The sequence below is a fragment of the Notolabrus celidotus genome, chromosome 6 (genome assembly GCF_009762535.1).
Source record: "Notolabrus celidotus isolate fNotCel1 chromosome 6, fNotCel1.pri, whole genome shotgun sequence".
Lineage (NCBI taxonomy): Eukaryota > Metazoa > Chordata > Actinopteri > Labriformes > Labridae > Notolabrus > Notolabrus celidotus.
Window position 1 is genome coordinate 14,778,286 of NC_048277.1, and position 21,287 is coordinate 14,799,572.

At 40.8% G+C, this 21,287-nt stretch overlaps 1 protein-coding gene across 3 annotated transcripts in view; it reads right to left on the reverse strand.

The window, feature by feature from the left end:
• LOC117815097 (serine/threonine-protein kinase BRSK2) overlaps nt 1–21,287 on the reverse strand; it is a 194,449-nt gene that overhangs the window by 17,222 nt on the left and 155,940 nt on the right. The window contains exons 6-13 of one of the 3 annotated variants that reach the window (XM_034686790.1): nt 17,681–17,714; nt 17,497–17,565; nt 15,939–16,085; nt 10,303–10,334; nt 7,296–7,460; nt 5,980–6,077; nt 4,587–4,737; nt 4,343–4,408 (exon numbers count right to left, since the gene is read on the reverse strand). In XM_034686790.1, coding sequence (XP_034542681.1) covers nt 4,343–4,408; nt 4,587–4,737; nt 5,980–6,077; nt 7,296–7,460; nt 10,303–10,334; nt 15,939–16,085; nt 17,497–17,565; nt 17,681–17,714 — 762 coding nt within the window. Of the gene's footprint in view, nt 1–4,342; nt 4,409–4,586; nt 4,738–5,964; nt 6,078–7,295; nt 7,461–10,302; nt 10,335–15,938; nt 16,086–17,496; nt 17,566–17,680; nt 17,715–21,287 lie in introns of all 3 variants that reach the window. The other 2 variants (XM_034686792.1, XM_034686791.1) reach the window with 2 other exon arrangements.

Sequence of the window (21,287 nt, forward strand, 5' to 3'; positions counted from 1 at the left end):
AAAAAAAAAAGTTCTCTAGCATTGTCAAGTCAGAAAGTTTTGGTTTCATCTGTCAATGTTTTTCAAGATCACAGAGTTTTTGTCTGATACACATGAAAAAGTCAGGAGGGGAAAAATGCTTGTGTGGGTAAAATTTAATTTGTGGTGCTATTGGCATTAAAGCTAACATAAAAGAAATGAATGCTATCCATAACGCATATTTTTATTAGTTTCACAGGGACTACAAGATCATTTGAATGCAGTTTTCAAAAAATGGTGACATTAATTTAGAAAGTGCTTTTTTATAGACATACTTCTCTTATTTTTCAACACTGCAAACACCAGTGGTGAAATGAAATGCCGATACTCTATTAAAGCACAATTATGAGGCATTTATTCTCAAAAGCTCCAGTGAGGAATTCTCAGTTTGTGTTGATTTTGGCAACCCCTGTGGACAAAGCAGGACATTTTTTCTCTGTGCTGATTTTGTCCTGAACTTGTATAGGTAGTGTTTCAACCTCTTTTTGTTTAACAGTCAAAGAAATCACTTATAGAGCCAGGGAAACAGTAAAAAAAAGAAAAGAAGGCTTCATCATCAGTGTGCTGTTAAACATTGGTCCATGACCTACCCTGCAGCAGCAGCAATCTACAGCATTAAAAATAATTATATTGAAGTAGTTCATCTTTATATCATTGATTTTGTTTGCTTTTGTAGGTTATAACAGTTTCAATGTATTTCTTCACAAGCTAAAATCTCACTAACAGAAGCATTGAGTATTTCCCTGTCCAAGTATTTCTACTTCCTAATCCCTTATTTACTTGACAGTTTGTAGGAATCTTTCAGATTAGGAATTCAGGATACTGGGCACTGGTTTAGCAGAGTGCCTTAGAAGTATGTGCCTCATATACAGAAGCTATAGTCATCCTTGTTCAAGAGGTTGCTGGTTCGACACCTGGCTTTGAGCCTTTGCTGCATCCCACAATCTACATCCCACATTTGGCAGTCTTAAGCAGCTGCAACAAGATTCCCTCCACCAGTAACAGCATTTAAAGTATCAATGATAAATTATCTGCATATTGAGTATGTTCATAAATTGTGCATTTTTCTGTTGAAACAATATTTTCCTGTTCTGTGTCAGTTTTTTTAAATGGTTGTATCATTTCAATTTGGGCAAAGTTGTCCTTTACCCACACTTGTGTGCAATGGAGCATGTGTGTGGTCACCCATTCTGGTCTGTCTATTATCCATTATTCCTCGAGCTAACATTTCCTACAAGCCTGTTCTGGAACAGGACCCGCGTACTCAGTGTGTGACCACCAGAGGAGGCTGAGACCCATCCAAAGCACCCGTGGGGGTCTAATGTTTGGCTGTGGGGGATGGAACAAGTACAAGAGGTTCTGTGATGAGGGCATGGACTGAAATAAAAAGAAAGTGAAGCAAAATGAAATGGATGGTGCCAGGAGTCAAACTGTGAGTGAATAACACAGCCACAGCCAAAACACAATGCTGCTGCTCTGCTGGTATGATTTAAGGAAAATGGAGAAAGTTCCCTATTTTCATCTCCATGCCCCCCCTCTATATTGACTCTGTCCTCCTCCAATGAGTAGATATTCATATAAATCAACACACTTTTTACTTTCATTTCCTCTCCTGCACCCTGAGAACTCCCCGAGGACTCAGTGCATTAATATTCACAGCTCAGCTCTGCAAATTCCTAAATGTAGTTAGACCCCTGCAGTTTGTGCTGTGGAGATCAGTGTTAAAGGTGCTTTATTTGTGCTCATTTCAGCCTCTTAAATAAATTAGAGTCAATAATTAGCATGAGAGCCTGACTTATTAAGACTGCTCCTGCTAACCCAACACATTCAAACTGCATGAAGCAAGTAGAGCAGATCAGTGAAGAAAAAAAAGTCAATTGATATTCTCTTCTTCACACTGCAGCACTTTTCCATATTTCATTTACATATCATTAACCTCCCTTCATTTCTCCTGGCATGTTGTTAGGATTTAAAATTGAATCAGTGGGATTTCTTGTGCTTTGAGTTCAGCGTTAAATGTCTTTTAAGATACTTTTGGTTGTATAAAGAAAGAAACGAGCATGCACATGAGAAAGTCTCCATGTGGATGTCTGTGTAACATGCCTAATGCAGCATTTATCCCAAATCTATTTAATCAGACTTCACAGGCACAGTCAAATCACACATCGCATGTGGAAAAATGTAGCCCGGGCGGTTGATCAGATTGTGACTGCCTACATGAGATAAGTGTGAAGCAAAACGCTGGATCAGTATTAAGGATTCAGGCATTTTTGTTGTGTAATTTTAGATAAAACCCTTTCGCCTCTATTACGTTGGTAGGAATGTATCCTGTCAAAACACATGTTTCAAAGTCAGTCCTCCTCCTGACACCCTCTGATCTGAAGTTCTACGAATCCTCGGTGCTGTCGACAAAAGTTTGCTGTCGGGGAAAGATAAGGTTAGCTTCAGAGAAAGTCAGTCACATCTTTGGACGTTGTTTTGCTACGTATGTGCCTTCCGAGCATCAATGTCTAGATACAAACACAAACAAGCACGCACTGATCAAACTAAGCACATACATGGATGCGATAAAAAGCTAGAAAAGTTAAAAAAATCCAGATTCACAGAGACTTTGTTACACACATAATTTTCCCTCAAAGGCTGCAGAGCTGTGATTTTGCATAAGGAGGGAGAGAGATGTATAAAGAGAGGGAGATCTGATTTGATTTGGAGACAGGGGGGGTTGCGATATATTGGACTCCCCCCCACCTCCAACCCACCACAGCTGATAGGAAGCTAGACAGAGAAAAACTAGCAGCGTTTTTACATTAGCATAGCAATCCCATACAAACAGAGGGGGGTGTTTGGGACTGAAGGTCAGCTGCACACGAGGGACTATGGCAGAGAGAAACAGATGTAAAAAGAAAGAAGAGATATGAAATGGTAGAGAGAGAGAGATTTTGAAGGAGAGATAAAGAATAAACACACTGATTTAAAGTAGCATGGAAGGAAGATGCAGCAGAGCGTTTTAATGTATGCAGCCAGGATCCAGACACAAACCTATTTCATATGTTGATGTATCTTTTATTGAGATTTATAAGGATATACACGAAGGTCCTGTATTAAATAAAGGTTCAAAGCACTTATTTCATTGCCCTTTATGAAGAAGGCCATTCAGCTGTGTATGATTTATGAACTGGTGTTGACTCTGTTGTTTGTGAAAGTATTATCAATGCTCGATAAAGTCACTGCAAACTGGCCTATTTTGGGATTCTGCGCCTGACTGAAAGAGATGAGTCAGAGAGAAGGGCAGAAGAAGACGGCTTCTAAACTAACGCAACCTTTAAATAAAGAAGGGATGAGACGTGGATCGCCTGAGGGGATGAAGGAGGCGATGAAACAGAGGGAGATGAATCTGAAAACTGAAATAAATTCGGAGGCACCAGAGGATGGGAAGAATTAAGCAGAAGTGTTTGGAGGTGGGAGCTCTCAAAATGGATTTAAACTTCTGAAGTGGCATCCCCTGGTGAAATAAAGAGGGAAATAAAATCTTGATATTTTGTTGTTGGCATAGTTCAACGGTGAGGAGTTTTAAATGCATCTGGCATTTGGGTGAACACTCAACTTTATAGCTATAGATTTTTTGATCTATATAATATATGTGCCTGCTGCTTCTGCATTTGTGTTCTACATCTGTGAAAGCTTTTCCCCCGCACTCTGCCAATCTGCCTATCATTAGGCAGATCAGGTCGTCACCCCCCTCAGATTCAATCTTCCCCGCTGTCACAAACGTCATTGCCTGTGAGCAGGAGTGCACAGTGTGATGATATATTGGTTGTTGAAATAAGATGAGGAAATAGATTTAAAATCAGTGTGCCTTGTGGGGGTGTGAATCTGGCTTGACTTGAGAATTTGGAAAGAATTGAGAGGGAGAAATGTTCTGCATTCGGGGAGAAAGTGGGACACAGTTTGGGAGAACTGATTATCAATGCATCAGATTATGAAGAGCAGAGATAAATGAGCTGAAACTGGATAAGGAGGATTGTAGATTTTAAGGCTCTGAATATCAAATGTGCCTTCTTCCTTAGTTTCAAAGTTAAATTAAGTAAGAGACTACAGCTTAAGAACCCACAATCTGAAAAACTGGACTCTGGTGGGCAAAGCTTCTATCATGTAATTGACTATTAAAATAGATTTGAGAAGCCACCAAATTCTGTTTTACTATTTGAATAAAATATGCAAAGGGCACCGCTGCATCTTTCTCCTTCCATGGACATCTCCTAGAGTAGAGGTGAGACAGATCAAGAGGATGTGAAAGGGTGAGGAGAGTGTGGCAAATGAATACCTTTCTTCTTTGCTGCGCTTTGTACCGGCGTCTGGAATATCCAAGCTTTTACTGTATACTGATTTACTACAGTGAGACAGAAGACAAAGCGAGCGGAGCATCAGTCTCTGTTTTTGTAGCAATCCAGCTATCTGACATTTGAGCTTGACTCGCCGTCAGGCTCGTACACCACAGAGCTGCAAGATCCTCCACAAACAGAGCTATGTCTAGTTTAACTATTTTATAATCTCTGCTCCTTTCTTACCTTTGTCCGTGCTGTGTCATGTCAATCGCCCTCCTAGCTGGTACTGGTGAGCCACCGTCTGTCACACTGAGAACTTCCATGGACTTCCTCTCTGGTCTCCTCTTGCCATGACGGTTCAACATTGGTGAGTCCACCCTCTTCCTTGGTGGATCTGTGAAAGATAAATCAATTTCAGAATCAACAAACTGCACCTGACCTGACATCTTAGTGTATAAATTCCTGTATTTCTACACATTGACTTGTATTGTGCTTTGTGTGCACATGTGTGAGAGTTTGAGCAACGTTAAGCGCCCGCTGATCGCATTGACATTGTATCTAATAGTGAATAAGTAATGGTTTCCTCCCAGACCTTGAACTAATGGCCACTGTATTGACTGTATCACATTCACTGAAGAGGGAGTCTATTCATCAAAATGTCGGTATCTCACAGCTCACACACACGCACAAACACACACACATTTATGTACGTAATACTTCCACTATTGCACTGCTCTTGTCAGAAAATAACTCTGGTAAATGTCTAAGGAGAGCATCTCTGTTCCTACTCAGATTTCTGTGGGTGGAAAACTGCACTGGATTGTGGTGAAGGATGGTAGACTTTTCTGATGAGTTAATATCTTATCTGCAGCAGTCAACGCTGACAGTTTTTATAAAAAAAGAAAAGTCTGTGGCCTGTTGACACCTTTCATTCTTGCCACTTCATTCAATAAAAAGAACATACTAGAGTGCCAGTCTGTCTCCAAATTAACTTGTCAATTTTCTGCTACTGGAAGAATCACTGCAGAATGGTTTAATGTAAGGCACCAGTGACATAGCTATCACATAGACTGTATCCCAAATCTGTATTCACACATTTCTCACTGTATAGTTGTCAGAACTCTGAGTGAGAATGACTCTTCCCTATAGTGGACTCATTGTATCCCACAATGCATTGGGAAAAGTAGGGACAACCTACAGTATGTGCAAAGGGAAGTGATGCATGGAAAAGAGGCAAAACAAAAATCAAGCTGTTTTATAGAGTTAGGATTTTTTGAAGTAGTCACATTAGTTTTTCCTGATGATGATGACACGCATGAGAGCAATGTCTGAATGTACAACAAAACCAATTGAGTTGATGTGAAAGTGTCTGAATTACATGGTTAATTGTGAGACAGCAATGACATCATTATCATCTAGGATCCAGAGAGATAGCAAGTAGTGTCTAAAAAGGGGTTTTGCATTGTATTTATGTGCTCACTATATAATCCACAACACAAAACTCAATGGGTATAGAGGCAGTAAGGAGCAGGGAATTACTATGTGATTGTCATACACAGCCATATACATATTGTTACATTATGTACAATTTTTTTCCAGCTCTTCACTGGAATTGTCTCACCAGTGTTAGCCTCACCAACTTCGTTGCGTGGGGGAAGGTTCTGGTCCTCCTGACTGGGATACCTCTCCTTACGATCCAGTAACAGGAAATAGATCATCTTTTCTTGGTTGTCACTGCAGAGGGGAGACAATAAAAGACCAGCAAATTACCTGAAGTGAACGTTAAATGGTTTGAAATAATGTGTTTGAAAACACATGCACATGCATAGAGTAGGAAAGCATTGATATGCATGTGGGGACTGATGTTTGCCAGCAAGAGCTCAAAACCATTAAAATGCAAAAATTCTCTATGATTGATGTCCTTTAATCTTTCTGGGCTCATAGCGAAACAGCCACTAAATAGGCTCAATCATTAGAACAAAAGTTTAGTTTTACGGCTCATTAAGCCGTCATATGATATTTTGCACATATTTTTAAGATATGCCCTCCCTCCTTATGCAGAGTTTGCTGGTAAGTTTATGAAAAGTACCACAACGTTATGAGTTTGTCCTTTTCTTTCCCAGTAAATCAGGAAGTCTTATATCTTTAGCCTCTGGGCCAGCTCGCTCTATGCAAAAAGGCCCGGGGATTGGCTCCCTATAATAAAGACAGATTGGAAAGCAGTAGGAGGCAAAGAGACAAGGACCTGCAAGTTCAGCTAAAATGAACCAGGGGAAGGGAGATACAGACAGCAGATTTTCCTCCAGTCCAGCACTATTATGGGACACTCCCAGGAGAGAGGAGGCAAACGGAGGAGATGGGGAGAGAGGGAAGAGATAGAGTAATGCTTGCTTAGTGTTAAATTAAAGAGGCTGGGCGAATGTTAAATAGAGGGAAGGGAGATAGAAAAGGAAAGAAAAATGAAGCTAAGAAACTGCAACATCTGAATGCCCACATTAATAAACACAAGTGTTTAAAGGACTACAGCATATATTTATTGACCAGAGTAAAAACTGAGGCCCATGTACAACTAAGACACAAACAGTCACAGCACAACATAAACCATGTGAGCCAGGAGCTTGTTCCAAAGCAAGCTATGATCAGTTTTGGAGGATTGTATCCAGTGGCAAGTGGTGTAAGTGCTGTGCGGTAACAGCTAAGTGATCTATAGCTTCTGACATCTAAAGAGACAGCCTCACAGGATTTCATAAGAGCAAGGGAAAAACCAAGGCCAAGCACAAACCTTTTTTCACTCTCTTTTTTTATTTCATAACACACTTTCACCTTTTTTCTCTGGCTCCATTTAGTCTCTTAGCTCCCACCTTTACCCCCACCAGACAATCTGTCTTCTTTCTTGCCTTCCTCACTCTTCCTTTATACCCATCCTTCATTTTTGCCCCAGTGTTCACTCACTCATCTGAGAGCAGATCTTTCAGTAGTTTGTTTTTGTCCCTGAAGCAGCCCAAGGAGTGCATGCTGTCCAGTACGTCTGGGTCGATGTCGTCTGCAGAGGGCAGGCTGCGGATGGTCACCTTCCTGGGCACTGGCTGCTCTGGCTCTGGTTCATTCTTGCCCCCTCTGGGAAAGAAAAGGAGGACACGGTGTCAGCCATTCTAGTCCATTGTATAATTAAACAAGTTTGCATATAGTGGCATTGAACATTTTCATGCATATTTCTATTACCTGCAGTATGTTACACATTCCCATTTTGTTTGCCTCTTTGTCATAAGGCAATATATTCACCTCATTTTGACCCTACTTCCCATAATGAAACTCTCATAGTCACAAGTTTTCCCCAACTTCAGTAAATTTGACTCATTCTGAGTCATTCTGTAAGTTTTGCAAGCTCGCTCTCGCCCTCCTGCCTTGTTTACCACACTGAGTTTCTTCATTAGTCCCCTTACTTTCCAGACACACTCCTGGTTATGTCACTTTTTTTTTCTTACCCCTTTTGTTTTGCTGTATCTGGAGAGTACACAAGCAGAACTTTGTTCTTTGGGATTTCAAATCAAAGGAAAATCCACACTGACACCACCTTCTAGAGGATTTCTTGAGCAAGTTCCAAAAAATCAATTCAACTTCAGTTAAAACAAAATGTGCCAATACACACACACACATTCCCAAATATTGATGTTAACACCTCTTTTTTCCACCAAATGATAAGTTTTTCTTTTCTTCTGGGTAGCCCACTGGGGCACAATACCCAATAAGCTATTAAAATAACCTCCACTAACGTGTCAACTGCATCTGCAGTATTTATAACCCCATTCAACCTCCTCTACCTATTCACGACATTCAGTAAAACTTGGTGGTAGGGCGTATAAAATGATATAAGTAACATTAGACAGAGCATTTTTCTCTGTGTTTTTTAATCTGCCTAAATTAAACACTATTAGCATTTCATGAGGTCCAACTTGCTTGAAATATTGCAGTAAAACTCATGATTTAAAAGCAGCACTAACTTCATTGATCCCTAGAACACTGATCTAATAACAATCGAAAAGAACATAAATGATCTATTAACAGGTGTGTTGTTTAAGATGTACCACATGTCTTTAAATTGACTGTTACTTATTAAACATGTTTGTTTCCTGACCATCACTGATGATTCTGGTATACACAGTTTGTTCTGGAGCTGTCCTTTCAGCACCACAGCTCTGCTCAGATGTTGCTGCTGCACTGCCCCGAAGCTCAACAACTAATTGAAAACTTTAACCAACAATAGAACAGGGTTATCTCATGAAATGAATATATATATATATATATACGTGGCAGCACTAATTTAATTTTGACCTGCCACTGATGAGGTCCTTCTGAGTTGCAGGACCCTGTTCATTTATTCATCCGTTCACTCATTCAGACAGACACTTGGCCGGGTCAACTTCCTCACTTGCGTGTTGCATTAGTCTTCACTCCCTGCTCCTCTCCTGTCTCCTCTTGTTTCATTTATCGTTGTGACTGTCTGTTTGCATGATCTTTCTGCACACGACAGACACCATAACTCGGCCGGTTTGGGAGTCACATCCTCCTCCTATGATTCATCTTTGCTCTCAGCATAAGAAGATTTTAAGTCCTGCACAATTCCTTTAGTTGGGAGTCATCTACAACTTCTTAATGGTGACAATCTGATTAGCAGAGAGAGTGCTTCTGCCTGATCAAACATAAATTAGTGTGAATAATCCAAAAGACTAACATATTAAAACACCCGTTTGATGAATGACCTCTGAAAGAAATGAGGAATTTCCCCGTAAGATTTATCTGCTCTGTAATGAAAGTTTAATGATGGGTATACTGAGGTTAGCTGGGTTCACTCATCCACCATCTTGTTGCTTGTTTCCTCTCCCCATGCTTCCCATCCAGCTGACCACACGCTACACATCCTCTTTCATGCACTACTAATTTACCCCCACATCCCCGAGAGTGGAGTCACGCCCTGCACAAATGTGCTCCTGTGTACAGGGCTGAAACTCAAAGGCATTTATCATGAGGTAGCTCCCCTCAGGTCTACATCCCATGTGTCAAAGGTAGGGACAAATGAGGGGAGAGGGAGAAGGAGGGGGGGGGGGGGAGCTGAGGAGGGAAAAAAAGAGGAAAGGGAAGGAAAGAAGAAAAGCGAAAAGAGAGGAGCTGAAGGAGAGGAAAATAATGTAGTAGATAAGAAGGAGAAGGGAAGGAGAAGAAAGGAAAAGGAGAGAAGAGAATTGAAGAAAAACGGAGAAGGAAAGGAGAATGGGGGGAAAGGAAAGAGAATTAAAGAAATGAGGGAAAGAGAGGGAAGAGATGAGGAAGGGAGGAAACGAGGAGAAGGGAGAAGAGGAGAGGAGACAAGATGGAAAAAAGGTGATCATGAGGAAGTGAGGAAAGGAGATGAAATGAACATAATGGAAGGAGAGGACAGGAGACAAAAAATAAGCAAGGAAAGCATAGCAGATGAAAATGAAGGGACGAAAGGAATGACAGGACATAAAATGGAAGAGAGGAAAGGAGAACTGGAGATAAGTAATCAAAAGAAAAGAAAGGTAGGAAAGAAGAAGAGGAGGACAATTAGGACAAAGGGGATTGGGAAAGAGGTGAGTGTAGAATGAGGAACGAGAAGAGGGATAGGAGAGGAGAGGAGAGGAGAGGAGAGGAGAGGAGAGGAGAGGAGAGGAGAGGAGAGGAGAGGAGAGGAGAGGAGAGGAGAGGAGAGGAGAGGAGAGGAGAGGAGCAAGAAGATGGGGAGAGAATAATTAGGAACAAGGAGAGAGTAGAGGAGAGGTGAATGAGGAACAAGGAACAAGAAGAGAGGAGAGGAGGAGGAATAAGGAGATTGAAGATGTTAGCAGAGGACAGAAAAACAGAGCAGAGGAGACTAGAGAAAAGGACAGGAGGTGAGGAAAGATGAGCATGTAAAGAAAGAAGTAAAGCCAGGTATACTTACATGTACCATGTGTGCTTCTGAATCTGTTCTAGCTGTAAAAGACATGAGAAAAAATGAGAGGTTAGTGCCAAAACAACATGATGCATGTGACTATTTGATCTTTATTTGTTCTGTGAAGATAATCAAAAATTGCACAATCATTCAGGAAAAAAATGTCCACAAAGATAATTTTATACTTAATGTCTGGTATTCTTCAGTTAGCTGAGACTTTGCAGTCTTAATAGAAACACGATATCACAACTTTGCCGGACTGAACGCCTGAAGTAAATAATAGGGCCTTCAAAATTAATACAGCCAATGGGGAAAAAACATATTGAGGAAAAGACAGAGAGAGAGGTGCAGCAAGAGGATGAGAAAGAGGTGAAACCATGGAAATATAAACAGAGAATATTATCTCCCTCACACACACTGCTGACCCTGCCAAGCCCTCTGGTCTGAAGGGAATCTCCTGTTCTCGTTCCTATCTCTGTTACTCACAAAATCACACACTCCCTCGCTCTCTCAATACTACTCTTGTCCTCACACTATTTAATATGGCCACTTTGTCACCAACACTGTCAACATGGAAAAAAGAAAAACAGAAAGCGAGGAGAACAGTGAGCAAAAGGGCAACAAAGGAAGATGTCTGTTTGAATGACTTCACAGTGTTTCAGCTGGCCACAGAGGAAAACAGGATCAATGTCACTGCTGGGACTTTTTAATTTGCTCCTGAGATACACACAGCAGCTCTAATTATTATCACTTATTCAGAGCTATAGTTCAGGGACATGAGTCGACATCATTGTTTCAATGTTTTCACACTCCCGGAGGATTTCACGCAGTGATTCTGGTTCATCACAAGAAGCTGCACAGACTGGTCACTGACTGTAGGTGAATCCCGTCTGTTCCCACAGAGGTCATGGTATTGACAGAGACACTCTGCCTGTCAGATACAGGCTAGTGGGTGACCTACTCTCTCCAGCTTTTATTGAAGGCCTAGAGGCATGAGACTGATATCACACACTGGCTGAAAGTGATGTGGTTTGAAATGCAATATCACATCAATCAGTCTCTAAATGTGACAGTACCAATTCCAGCTGCTTTCACTCAGGATGAGGGGAAGCTGCTGGAATGCTGCTCTGGCTAGTTAGGTGTGTTCATGAGTTTGTGTTCAGGTAGGATGCTAATTGTAATGGTTCTGCCTTTATTTAGCTTTGTTCAACTTGTATTTATACTAATGTATGAAGGTTTGTGTCTGCATGCATATCAACCTTCAGTCTGTTTTTGAGGTCACATAGGGACATTGGGGCAAGTGCTGCAACTCTATTCTGCCAAATAATCCATTAAAAACTAACTATACACAGTGTTTGTCACAAATTTGATTTGCTTGAACATATCAAAACAAATTCCTGAAAAAAAGTTGTACATTTAGAAAAACAGCTTTTGAAATACCCCCCAAAAATGCACTCCAGCTAGTATGAAGTAGCTTTAGCAAATGCTAACTTTATAATTTTTTCCTCTTCAGATAATGGTCAAATATTGGTGCTCATGCTATAGCAGAAAAAGTAACAGCCATAGTCCTTGTCAGTGATAATTTGGGGGGCTATTTTAGATTAGGTGTTGCTGATTAAATGCAATTGCTCATGGGTTTTAGTCATGTATGCCTAGGTCTAGGGCAACAATTTATCTAAATGTAGATAACTCTCTATAGCTGTAGAGAGAGAACATATTTGGAGTAGAGAGAGGGGAATGACATTGAGGGGTTGTGGCCACAACAAACCACAATCAATCAATCAATCAATCAATCAATCAATCAATCAATCAATCAATCAATCAATCAATCAATCAATCAATCAATCAATCTTTATTTGTATAGCACCAAATCACAACAAACGTTATCTCAAGACACTTTTACAAACATAGGAGGTCTAGACCACTCTATATTAAATTATGAACAGAGGCCCAACACCAAGGCAGGCCTTAATCCACCATGAGCATTGCAACTCGCAGTATTTAGCTAGTTACAGCGGCGAGGAAAAACTTCCTCTTAACAGGCAGAAACCTCAAGCAGAGCCAGACTCAGGTTAGACACACATCTGCCTCGACCAATTGTCACAGATGTCATTCAAAAGATTAATACTTGGCCTGGTAATCAGTAAGGAGCTGATCTTTGTAAAGTAAGATTGAATTGGAATGGAACATATATTGTCATTGTACAAAAAGCTAGAATGAGATTAGGAGCACCTTTGAAGGCTCACTATATTTATGTACGACAACAACCACATCACATCTTATAAATAAACAATAGTGTAAAGTGCCAGATGTAAAGTGCTGTAGTAGAATAAATAGCTAAGGTTCATTGAAAGCGCTCAGGTCATTGGGTATCATGGTCCACAGAAGTCATTGCACAGTTCTGCTTCTTGTTGCTGTATCGAAAAGATACAGTGATATGACTAGCTGATTGAGAGTTAGTTGCTTAAGAATGCAAGTGTCCTTTGGGAAAACACTGTTCATGAGTTTGTTATTCTGGGTGTTTTAGAAAGAAATGAAACTTGAACAACTTCCATACACGAACACTGATTTCTGCACTTCTGAGGCCAAAATCCTTCGCAAATATTCCATGAAAGTTATAAAGAACCATTAAGGGAGCTCAACAGAATGAATCAAGAGGCTGAAATGTGTCTATCCAAAGTACCTTAAGTGTAATTTCTCACTGAGGTCATATTTATCAGTCAAACAACCTGTTCTTCATTAGGTCTCTCCTCATGAGGGACTAATTTGTCTGTGATGACCTGCCCATCGCAGGCGGAGGGTGTTCCTTCATGTCTGTGTTAATTTGAATAGTGAAAACAAGACAACTGTGTTCAGGTGGCTGGCCCTAGCTGGCCTCTGGGGCCTCGACTACACAGGCAGGAAATGAAGAGGAAGGCTTTTATTGGGCTGAGCCCCTTAAGCCCTCCCACTCAGACTCTGAGGGCCTTGGCTTTGTGTGTGTAAACCTAATTAACAGAGGATGAAAATAGACATACTGAAACAGAGCCACCACAGTTTAAGTTTAATTCCCCCATCAGTTCAGAAGACAAACTATTGTCAACCCTATTATAAAAAATAACCCTGACATGTTCATGATGTCATTTCCACCCCTGGGTGTACCGGTCACCACTGAACTCCAAGAACACTGCCTCTAACAGGGCTATTTGACATTCTGCGAGGTTACAACACATCCCCAGAGCTCTGTTTGGAGCTCTTGTGCACAGGAGGGGGGCGAAGAGGTGGCATATTCTCTCCTAGCAGCTCTGCCTGTGTGTAACCCTTTTTGTCGAGGACAGCGCCTGAGGCTGCTGGACATATCTAGGGGATCTCAGGGTGACCTGTACTCGTCAGGCAGAAAGAGCACAGAAAATAAAATCCTACGGTGTTCATACAGCATACCAAACAGGTGAGGACTTTCTGGTTCACGTTTCAGCACTGCTGCTCGTCTGAAGAGCTGCACCTTCAGCTTGTCAACTCTCCTGAAAATGAGCTTTCCTTTCTTTGAAGGTTTGAGATCCTTTTCTATTTTGGTCTATGTTTCACATTTCTGAAAGATAGCTCAGGCATTGGGAAATAACATCCACTCAAGGGTGGTGCCATCACATTTGCTTACAGGCAGGTGCATGAAAACAGTTTGTTTACTGCACTGATTCACAGTGATACCTGGAGAGCCCTGAGAGGGGTGAAATGTGAGATTTTATTTTGTACATCTGCAGATACCTAAAATGGAGTATTTCAGCAGCTCTTTGTGTTGTCTGGATGTAAAATGCAAGAAAGGAATAAAGGGCAGCACCTTGTTGGGGAACTCTGTGCTGAGACCTCTGGACATGTTTTATCATTTCATTACCCCTTATCTATTGCTCTCTACCCCTCATCCAGACTCTGCCCTCCTCACTTTCCTTTTCTCATGCTCTCCTTGACCACCTTGCCAAGGTGATAAGTTGCTGTGTTGAAAGGGACTGCCGTTGTGTTCAGTACACTAAACAGTGCAGAGGGAGAGTACACAAACAGCAGCCACTCTCCTGGATTCACATCCTCTGCTTGAGGAAGAGCTCAAACAGAATTGGGGATGAGGCGAGACAAACATTCGAAGCACAAGGGAGAATAAAGAAAGAAAAAGACAATGGTTGGCTTGGCAGCATCGAGTTGATATTGGCCACTTTAGTTTGAATGTGTATCTCTGCCATCTTGCTTTCTCTTTGGAGCATTAAGTTTTCACAAACTGCTGAAAAAGAATGATTTTTCTCTCCAATCAATGTGTCTTGTTTTTCTCTCTTTTGCATGAATGCTGTCTCAAGCAACATCTAAATGTGATTTTGGTGCTTTGACAACACCATTAGTAAACACTGCTGGTGGAGTCTGTATGAAATATTTAAAGCAGATACATTTCACATCTTACAGAGTCAGTGAAAATGTATGATTTTCAGAGAGGGTGCTGTAAAATTTCATGCAAAATAGAAACAGATCATGCATAATGCTGAAGAGAGGAACAGCATGCTCTGCAGAGGCTCGACTGTCGGGTGTGAAAGGTTTGAAGGCATTTAAACAATATTACCTTAGAGAAATATGTAATAACTATACCCACAGCCACTTTGTTTTAATCAACTGAAATTAGAATTATTTTTCTGAAACCACCGATATTTGCATGCCTTTTTCCACAGTGGCAGCCTCCACTCACTTGAGAAGATTTTTCACAAAAGCTTCGACCTAGGGTTTGGCTTCCTCTTAGGCCGAGCACACACTGTGCAATTTTGTAAATGTCAAGGTGGAATGTCAATTCACACTATATGAGAAAATGTTTACAATGCATGACCTGAGTGATCACACTGTATGTGTTACATCAGGAAGGAGCATTGACCACTGTCAATAAAGTTTCCTTTGAAAAGCTCTCACAGACTGAAGTCAAGGTAAAAAAATATGACTTCAACAATATATTTGAAGTCCAATTATCACCTGACATGTCAACAAAAACTGAGAATGTAGAAGCTTTGTGAAAGCATGGTAGAGTTTGTGGTAGAGCTGCTGTATTGGATTGCATTTGACTGCATAGGGGGTCAGCACATTATGGCTTATGGTGTTTATCTAAGTGTATTCTAATTGTCCACTCTACATAGCGAGTTGCCATGGGGCTGTCAGATGCTGTGTACAATTTTGCACAGGCACAATCAGGAATAACAGCCCTGAAGTTGAGGAAGTTGGTTCATGGCTCTGCTCTCACTATATGAGAGTGCACTGTCGGGCCAACCAAAAATTTGAACACGCCAGATGTTCATTCAGAAACAGCTGGGCTGTAATCGGCCCTGTGCCCCCTTGTGCACTGCATGGCAAACAAAGCTCATGCTGAAATTTGGCGCAACTTTAAAATCAGTCGTGCGACTCAGAGTAAGGTCAGAACTGGATTTTTAACAGTTTATGCTCAGGTCAAGATCTCCAACACCAAACTTAGGAAGAATCCTCTTGATATCTTAATGCTCCACTCATAATTTTAAAAAAGGAAGGAGCCTCTCTTCATAAAAAACAAGATTTTTCTCAACTGGTAGTATAACAGCATGTGTGTAAACCACTAAAACAACGTAAAAACAAAGGTAGACTAAAGTATAAACTTAGTCTGTGATTGGACTGACCGTTAGTCGCTTGGTGGCGTCCACTTCAATCATACCACGGAGAAGGTTCTGACAGTCTGGCGGGATGAAGTGTGGCATGTGAAACACTCCCAACTTCACCTTCTCTAAAAGATTCCTCAGGTTGTCGTCATCAAACGGCAGGGCACCCTGGGGAGACAAATGAGGGAAGCAGGGATTCTTAAGATGGTTAAGATGTAGAAGTACAAAGCTTAATAAAGAAAAGAAGTTTGTACTTGTTGTAACAGACACACTGAAAATAAGCCTCAACCAGATTGAGGGCAGAAAGTTAAAAAAAAAGAGTATATGAATGACTGACAAAGCTTGCCAAAAGAAACAAAACCACATTTTAAGTCTTAATCCTGCCCGACTTAAAGAACAGGCTCGCTTTCTCAACTTGTTCAAATCTCCAATTAGAGTGTTCTGCCCTCAGCCGCACAGTAAAAATAAATTATAAACAGCAGTAAGCTGAAAACAGGGCTTTTCTAATAATTACCCAGCTTTCTCATTTACCTCGTTCATTTAGTATTCTCTCATCAGAGTCATTTATCAGAGCAGCCTGACACCTCACAGATGTGGCTGTGTGATGAATGACAGCCTCCACCAAAAGACAAGACAGAGGGGGAGAGGATGAGGGTGAGAAAGACAAGAGAGAAAGAACGGCTGAGGAATGAAGGAGAGGTACAGGGAGAAAAGAGGGGGACGGCTTGTGTAACAGATGATCTGAGCGCAGCCTAACTGCTGGGGAGTATGCGTGTCTCCCACTATCAGACAAATGGGTATCTTGCAGCCAGACAGCAGGACGGAGCAGGATGACAGAATTCATCTGCAGTCAACGAGAAGAAACTTTTGTTTGGAGCCGGAGAAGTGCGGTCACGGCAGAGACGATGGTAAACAACAAGGGAGGCTGTCCTTAACACACACACATACACACACAAACAGACATATGAGGCGGGAGGAGAAGGAGTGAGAGACAAAAACAAAGACAAACACAGGGCCTGTGGCCAAAAGGCGCCCTGTCAGCGTTGGTATTTATTTTGGGCTCTCTTCTTTCAGTTTAGCTGTATGAATTATTCATAAGGCAGGAGTGTGTAGGAACTACAGTACAGCTGTTGATGAAACAAAGCTTCAGGGCTGCATGGCTGGGGAACCACAGACATAATGTAGCAGGAGAATAGAGCTGATTATGGATACAGAGTTGTGTGGATACAGGGTAATGAATAAAAAGATGCTTCCATTCTCTGATCTCCGTTGCGTAAGAATATCAGCTCGAGGACCTTTATTTTGGTAATACCAAAGTAAGAATTTAACTTCCTGACACTTGAGTTTCTGTTTGAGACTCGCCTTGTTCCTCTGAGATCGACATTGAATCAAAAGGAACAACAAAAGCAGCATTTGCCACTTTTGATCCATCACATCTGTTACTAGGCTGTACATGCTGTAGTCTATGATGACAAGGAAACATTTGTGGTTAAATTGTCTGCCGCCATGTTTTTGCACAATTTTAAGCTACGCTTCAGTCCAATCATAATCAGTTAGTGAAGAACAAGTGGACACTCACCACCAACAGGGCAAAGAGAATGACCCCACAGCTCCAGACGTCTGCTTTCCTCCCGTCATACTTCTCCCCCTGAGGACAAGAGTGAGTGTTCCTTAGCGTGTGAGGGTTGGTTAAAATGAGATTAAGGGTTTTAAGAAGGTGGTGGAGCAAAGACAAAATTATGAATGGGTGAAAAATGACTTACCCTGATGACCTCTGGACAGGCGTAGTGTGGAGATCTGTTGGAAAAGCAGAAGAAAAGTCAGTGAAACTATGTAAGAACAAAAGATAGGTTATTTCAGGACTTTTCTTTTTATACAGCTGAATAGCAAAGAACAGCAAGCTTATACAATCATGAAACAAAAAAAAGATCAAATAAGCGTACACCACTGTATGAAAAAGTAAAAAGAACAATTTAGTCAGACAATAAATGTCTCCAGTGAGCGTAGATCAAGACGTGCTTGGGGATTTTCGACATCCTGAGGGTGTTTGGATGTCCTCCTGCTTGCTCACTCAAGGGCATCCTCTCACAGCAGACTGCGAACAGACCCACTAATCTTTACAGCACCTGGACGGACTGACAGTAAACCCAATGACTAGATTGACACATCAATATTGTATGAAGATTTATGGAGCTACTTCACAACAGTCTGCTCCATAAACCAATGGCTGTGTATGAGGGGAGCTGCTGTGGAGCATCTTTTATACTTCACATACATGGGGGAACTTTTGCAGCACTTTACCATGTTCAACATTCATTTATGAAGATAAAGGGAAACAGGTTATAAAACATCATGTCTACAAATCTCAAATTAAATAACCTATCAATTACAGGATGTTTCGTTGTTTCTTTAATTTGGGCCGGGTTCTGTTCTTTCCCAACATGTCTGCATTTGGCTGAACAAAGAAAACAAATCAGACACCTGTCTGCTCAAGCCCTCCATGATTTGCCCCTCCACCTCCTTCTCCTACTCAGTCTTATCTAATACAAAGATATTTGGCTCTAATGAGAGACTATCTGAAGTCTGTAAACATGGCGCCCATTAGCTCCGCTGTTGTCTTGTGTACTCATGAATACCAGCCCTGACGACGGAACGGCTTCCGCTGGCTGTCAAAACACCAGCCGATAACAAACACTGCCGCCATGTCAACGGGGAAGTTCAAACACGAGCCTATGCAAATAAGGCCTTCCTGATTGCAAGTGTCAGAGTGCATTATGCAGATGAGCTAAGAACGAAAAGGAAAAAACAAGCCTGAGATTTGCACCAGTTTTGACTCACGAGTGGTGGGACGCTGGGACCAAAGAGGATATAAACTAATTATGTGCAGGGGCTCTGGGTGGTAAAAAGACTGGGATACAGGCAAAATGAATCAGTATTAGTGTGCTAAGCTACTCAGCCAAATCATTACTGACTATATGCATATACATTCTCATCTGTTTACTCTGTTGACACATATTTCCAAGGCTTATTTTTAATATGTGAAATACCAGTCAGCTTGTGTCTACTGAAATCACGTGGTGAGATTGTTCCTGTAGTGTGTTACCTTCACTTTATAGTCTCATTTTATAAGAAGTGTATAAGAAAGTAAATTCAAATGCATCCTAGTCCTGTATATAAAAATTCCAGTCACATACATAGCAGTCTATATATCATAAAGTAGCTATGATAAAGATATACCTTGCTGCACGGACCGTAGGTTCAGATTATAGACTAACACACTGAAGATAAATAGAAAGCTGTGAGAGCCACTCTCCTTTGACCGCAGTGAAATATGCACTCTACTAAAGAACAGTTGTGCGTGGGATGACATAACATCAGTCTTTTTGTTGCTATTTGCCATTTGCTCATTACTTTCCCTGCGTAACACCAATGATAACACACAAATAAAATTAACAAACTGAACAGAAAATGTCACCTTTTTCAAAAGGCGACAAATATCAGCATCGTGTGGGATAAAATAAAGGGTGAAAATCTCCAGTATCATCAGATAGTATTGTAACACTTTCTGAATGACAATATATTTGCTGAAACGACATAGTCTGCCAGGATATGATTATGATTTGAATCAACTCATATGAGACAATATCACAGGGACAGGCCTTTTCATCTTGACTTCTGCAGAAATTTAGAAGCAAAATCTATATTTTTCTCTTGATGAATACGACAAGAAAACAATCATTCTTTTATCATACTACCATACTACTATCTATTTCTTTTTATTCTTAATAGTTTTATTCATTTATTTATTTATTTATTTATTATCTATTTCAAATTTTAGTCACTTTTATTCTACTTTATTTATTTATGTACTTATTTATTTTAAGTATAGCATCTTATGTTTTGTTAATGGTTTAATTAAAAAAAAAAAAATTCTGAATTTATTCTCTTTTAGTTTGTTTTTATGTACAGCACTTTGTGTTACAATGTCAATGTATGAAAAGCGCTTTATAAAAAAAATCTGATTGATTGATTGATTGATTGATACTATAAAGATAAGTAACACGTGTAATTAAGGATCTCAGACTGTATCCTGCTGACTACTGAAGAGGGTGAAACAACACTGACAAGGAGGCATGAAGCTGTTTTTATATACACTGAAGGGCTTATCTTGGCTTATCACACAGTTTTCATAGTTTGCAAAAAGTACTAATATTTTTACTACAGGATTACCATGCAAATTACAGCAAACAGAACACTGCATACACTGTGCATGGTACAGGCTTTTAGAGCTAAAGAGATATGAATTCCTATGGAGTGGTGAAAGAATCAACAGCATGGGGCAGAGAAGAAGCTTGTGTCTTCAATCAGTCATCTATTCTAAAGCAAATTTGCGCAGCTCTTCATTGCATATAAGCTAATTTCTTCTCATCAATAAGAGCAGACAGATTATAACAAACATCCAGCACTGAGGATCACACAGCTGGGCATATGCAGACAGAGCAAGAGAATAAGTTTTCCTGCATCCATTTTCCGACGTGCTTGTCAATGCCTCTGCTCATCTTTAGGTCTGCATGTATTTATGTATGTGCTCCGAGGCTCCCCCTGCTCTACCTGGGGCCAGTCTCATCTTCACTCAGCTCCATTACCCGCAGCAAATGGAATACATTTGTGTCAGACTGCTGCATGGTGAGAGCGGGCCAGATAAATGTGTTTAATTAAAAACTGTCATATCTGCACTTAGAGATGGGACAGTCAGAGGAGCATAAATAATCAATAACAACACACATACACACATACAACAGTGCATGGCCTGTTTATGTGAACGGAGAAACACCATGGAGACACATCAACACAAATGATGCTCATACATTCCTGTTACACAAAAACAGAGCAGGATGCAATGATGGAGCTGAGAGGAACAGATTTACTGTGCTTGGTTGTGTGGGAGTACTGACGTTTCTGGTGTGTGTGTGTTTGTATCAGTCTCTGAAAAAAAGTATCACTTTTTCCACCTGAAAGTGCCTGTGAGAACTGTTAGCACTACTGTTAGCACTTAGCAGATGTATTTGGGGGCGTAGGCAGATGCAATGCACCTGTATGGGGTTGAAGAATTGCTCAGAGTGGCTGCGGAAAGCAGTCAACATAGATACAGTTTGTTTACAGGATACAGCAAATAGCTGAGTAAGAGCTGTCAAATCCTGCAGCCTTTCTAGGAAAAGGAAACACTTCAGCGTGGTCATCATGGCTGCAAAATGACTTAATTGTGCACATTTAACATTCAAAGAGTGACGCGCGGTGCATTCAGCTGTCCTGATCTGCACCAATGAGTCATAAGAGCTGAGGCGGTGAACTAATGCTGCAAGAATTATG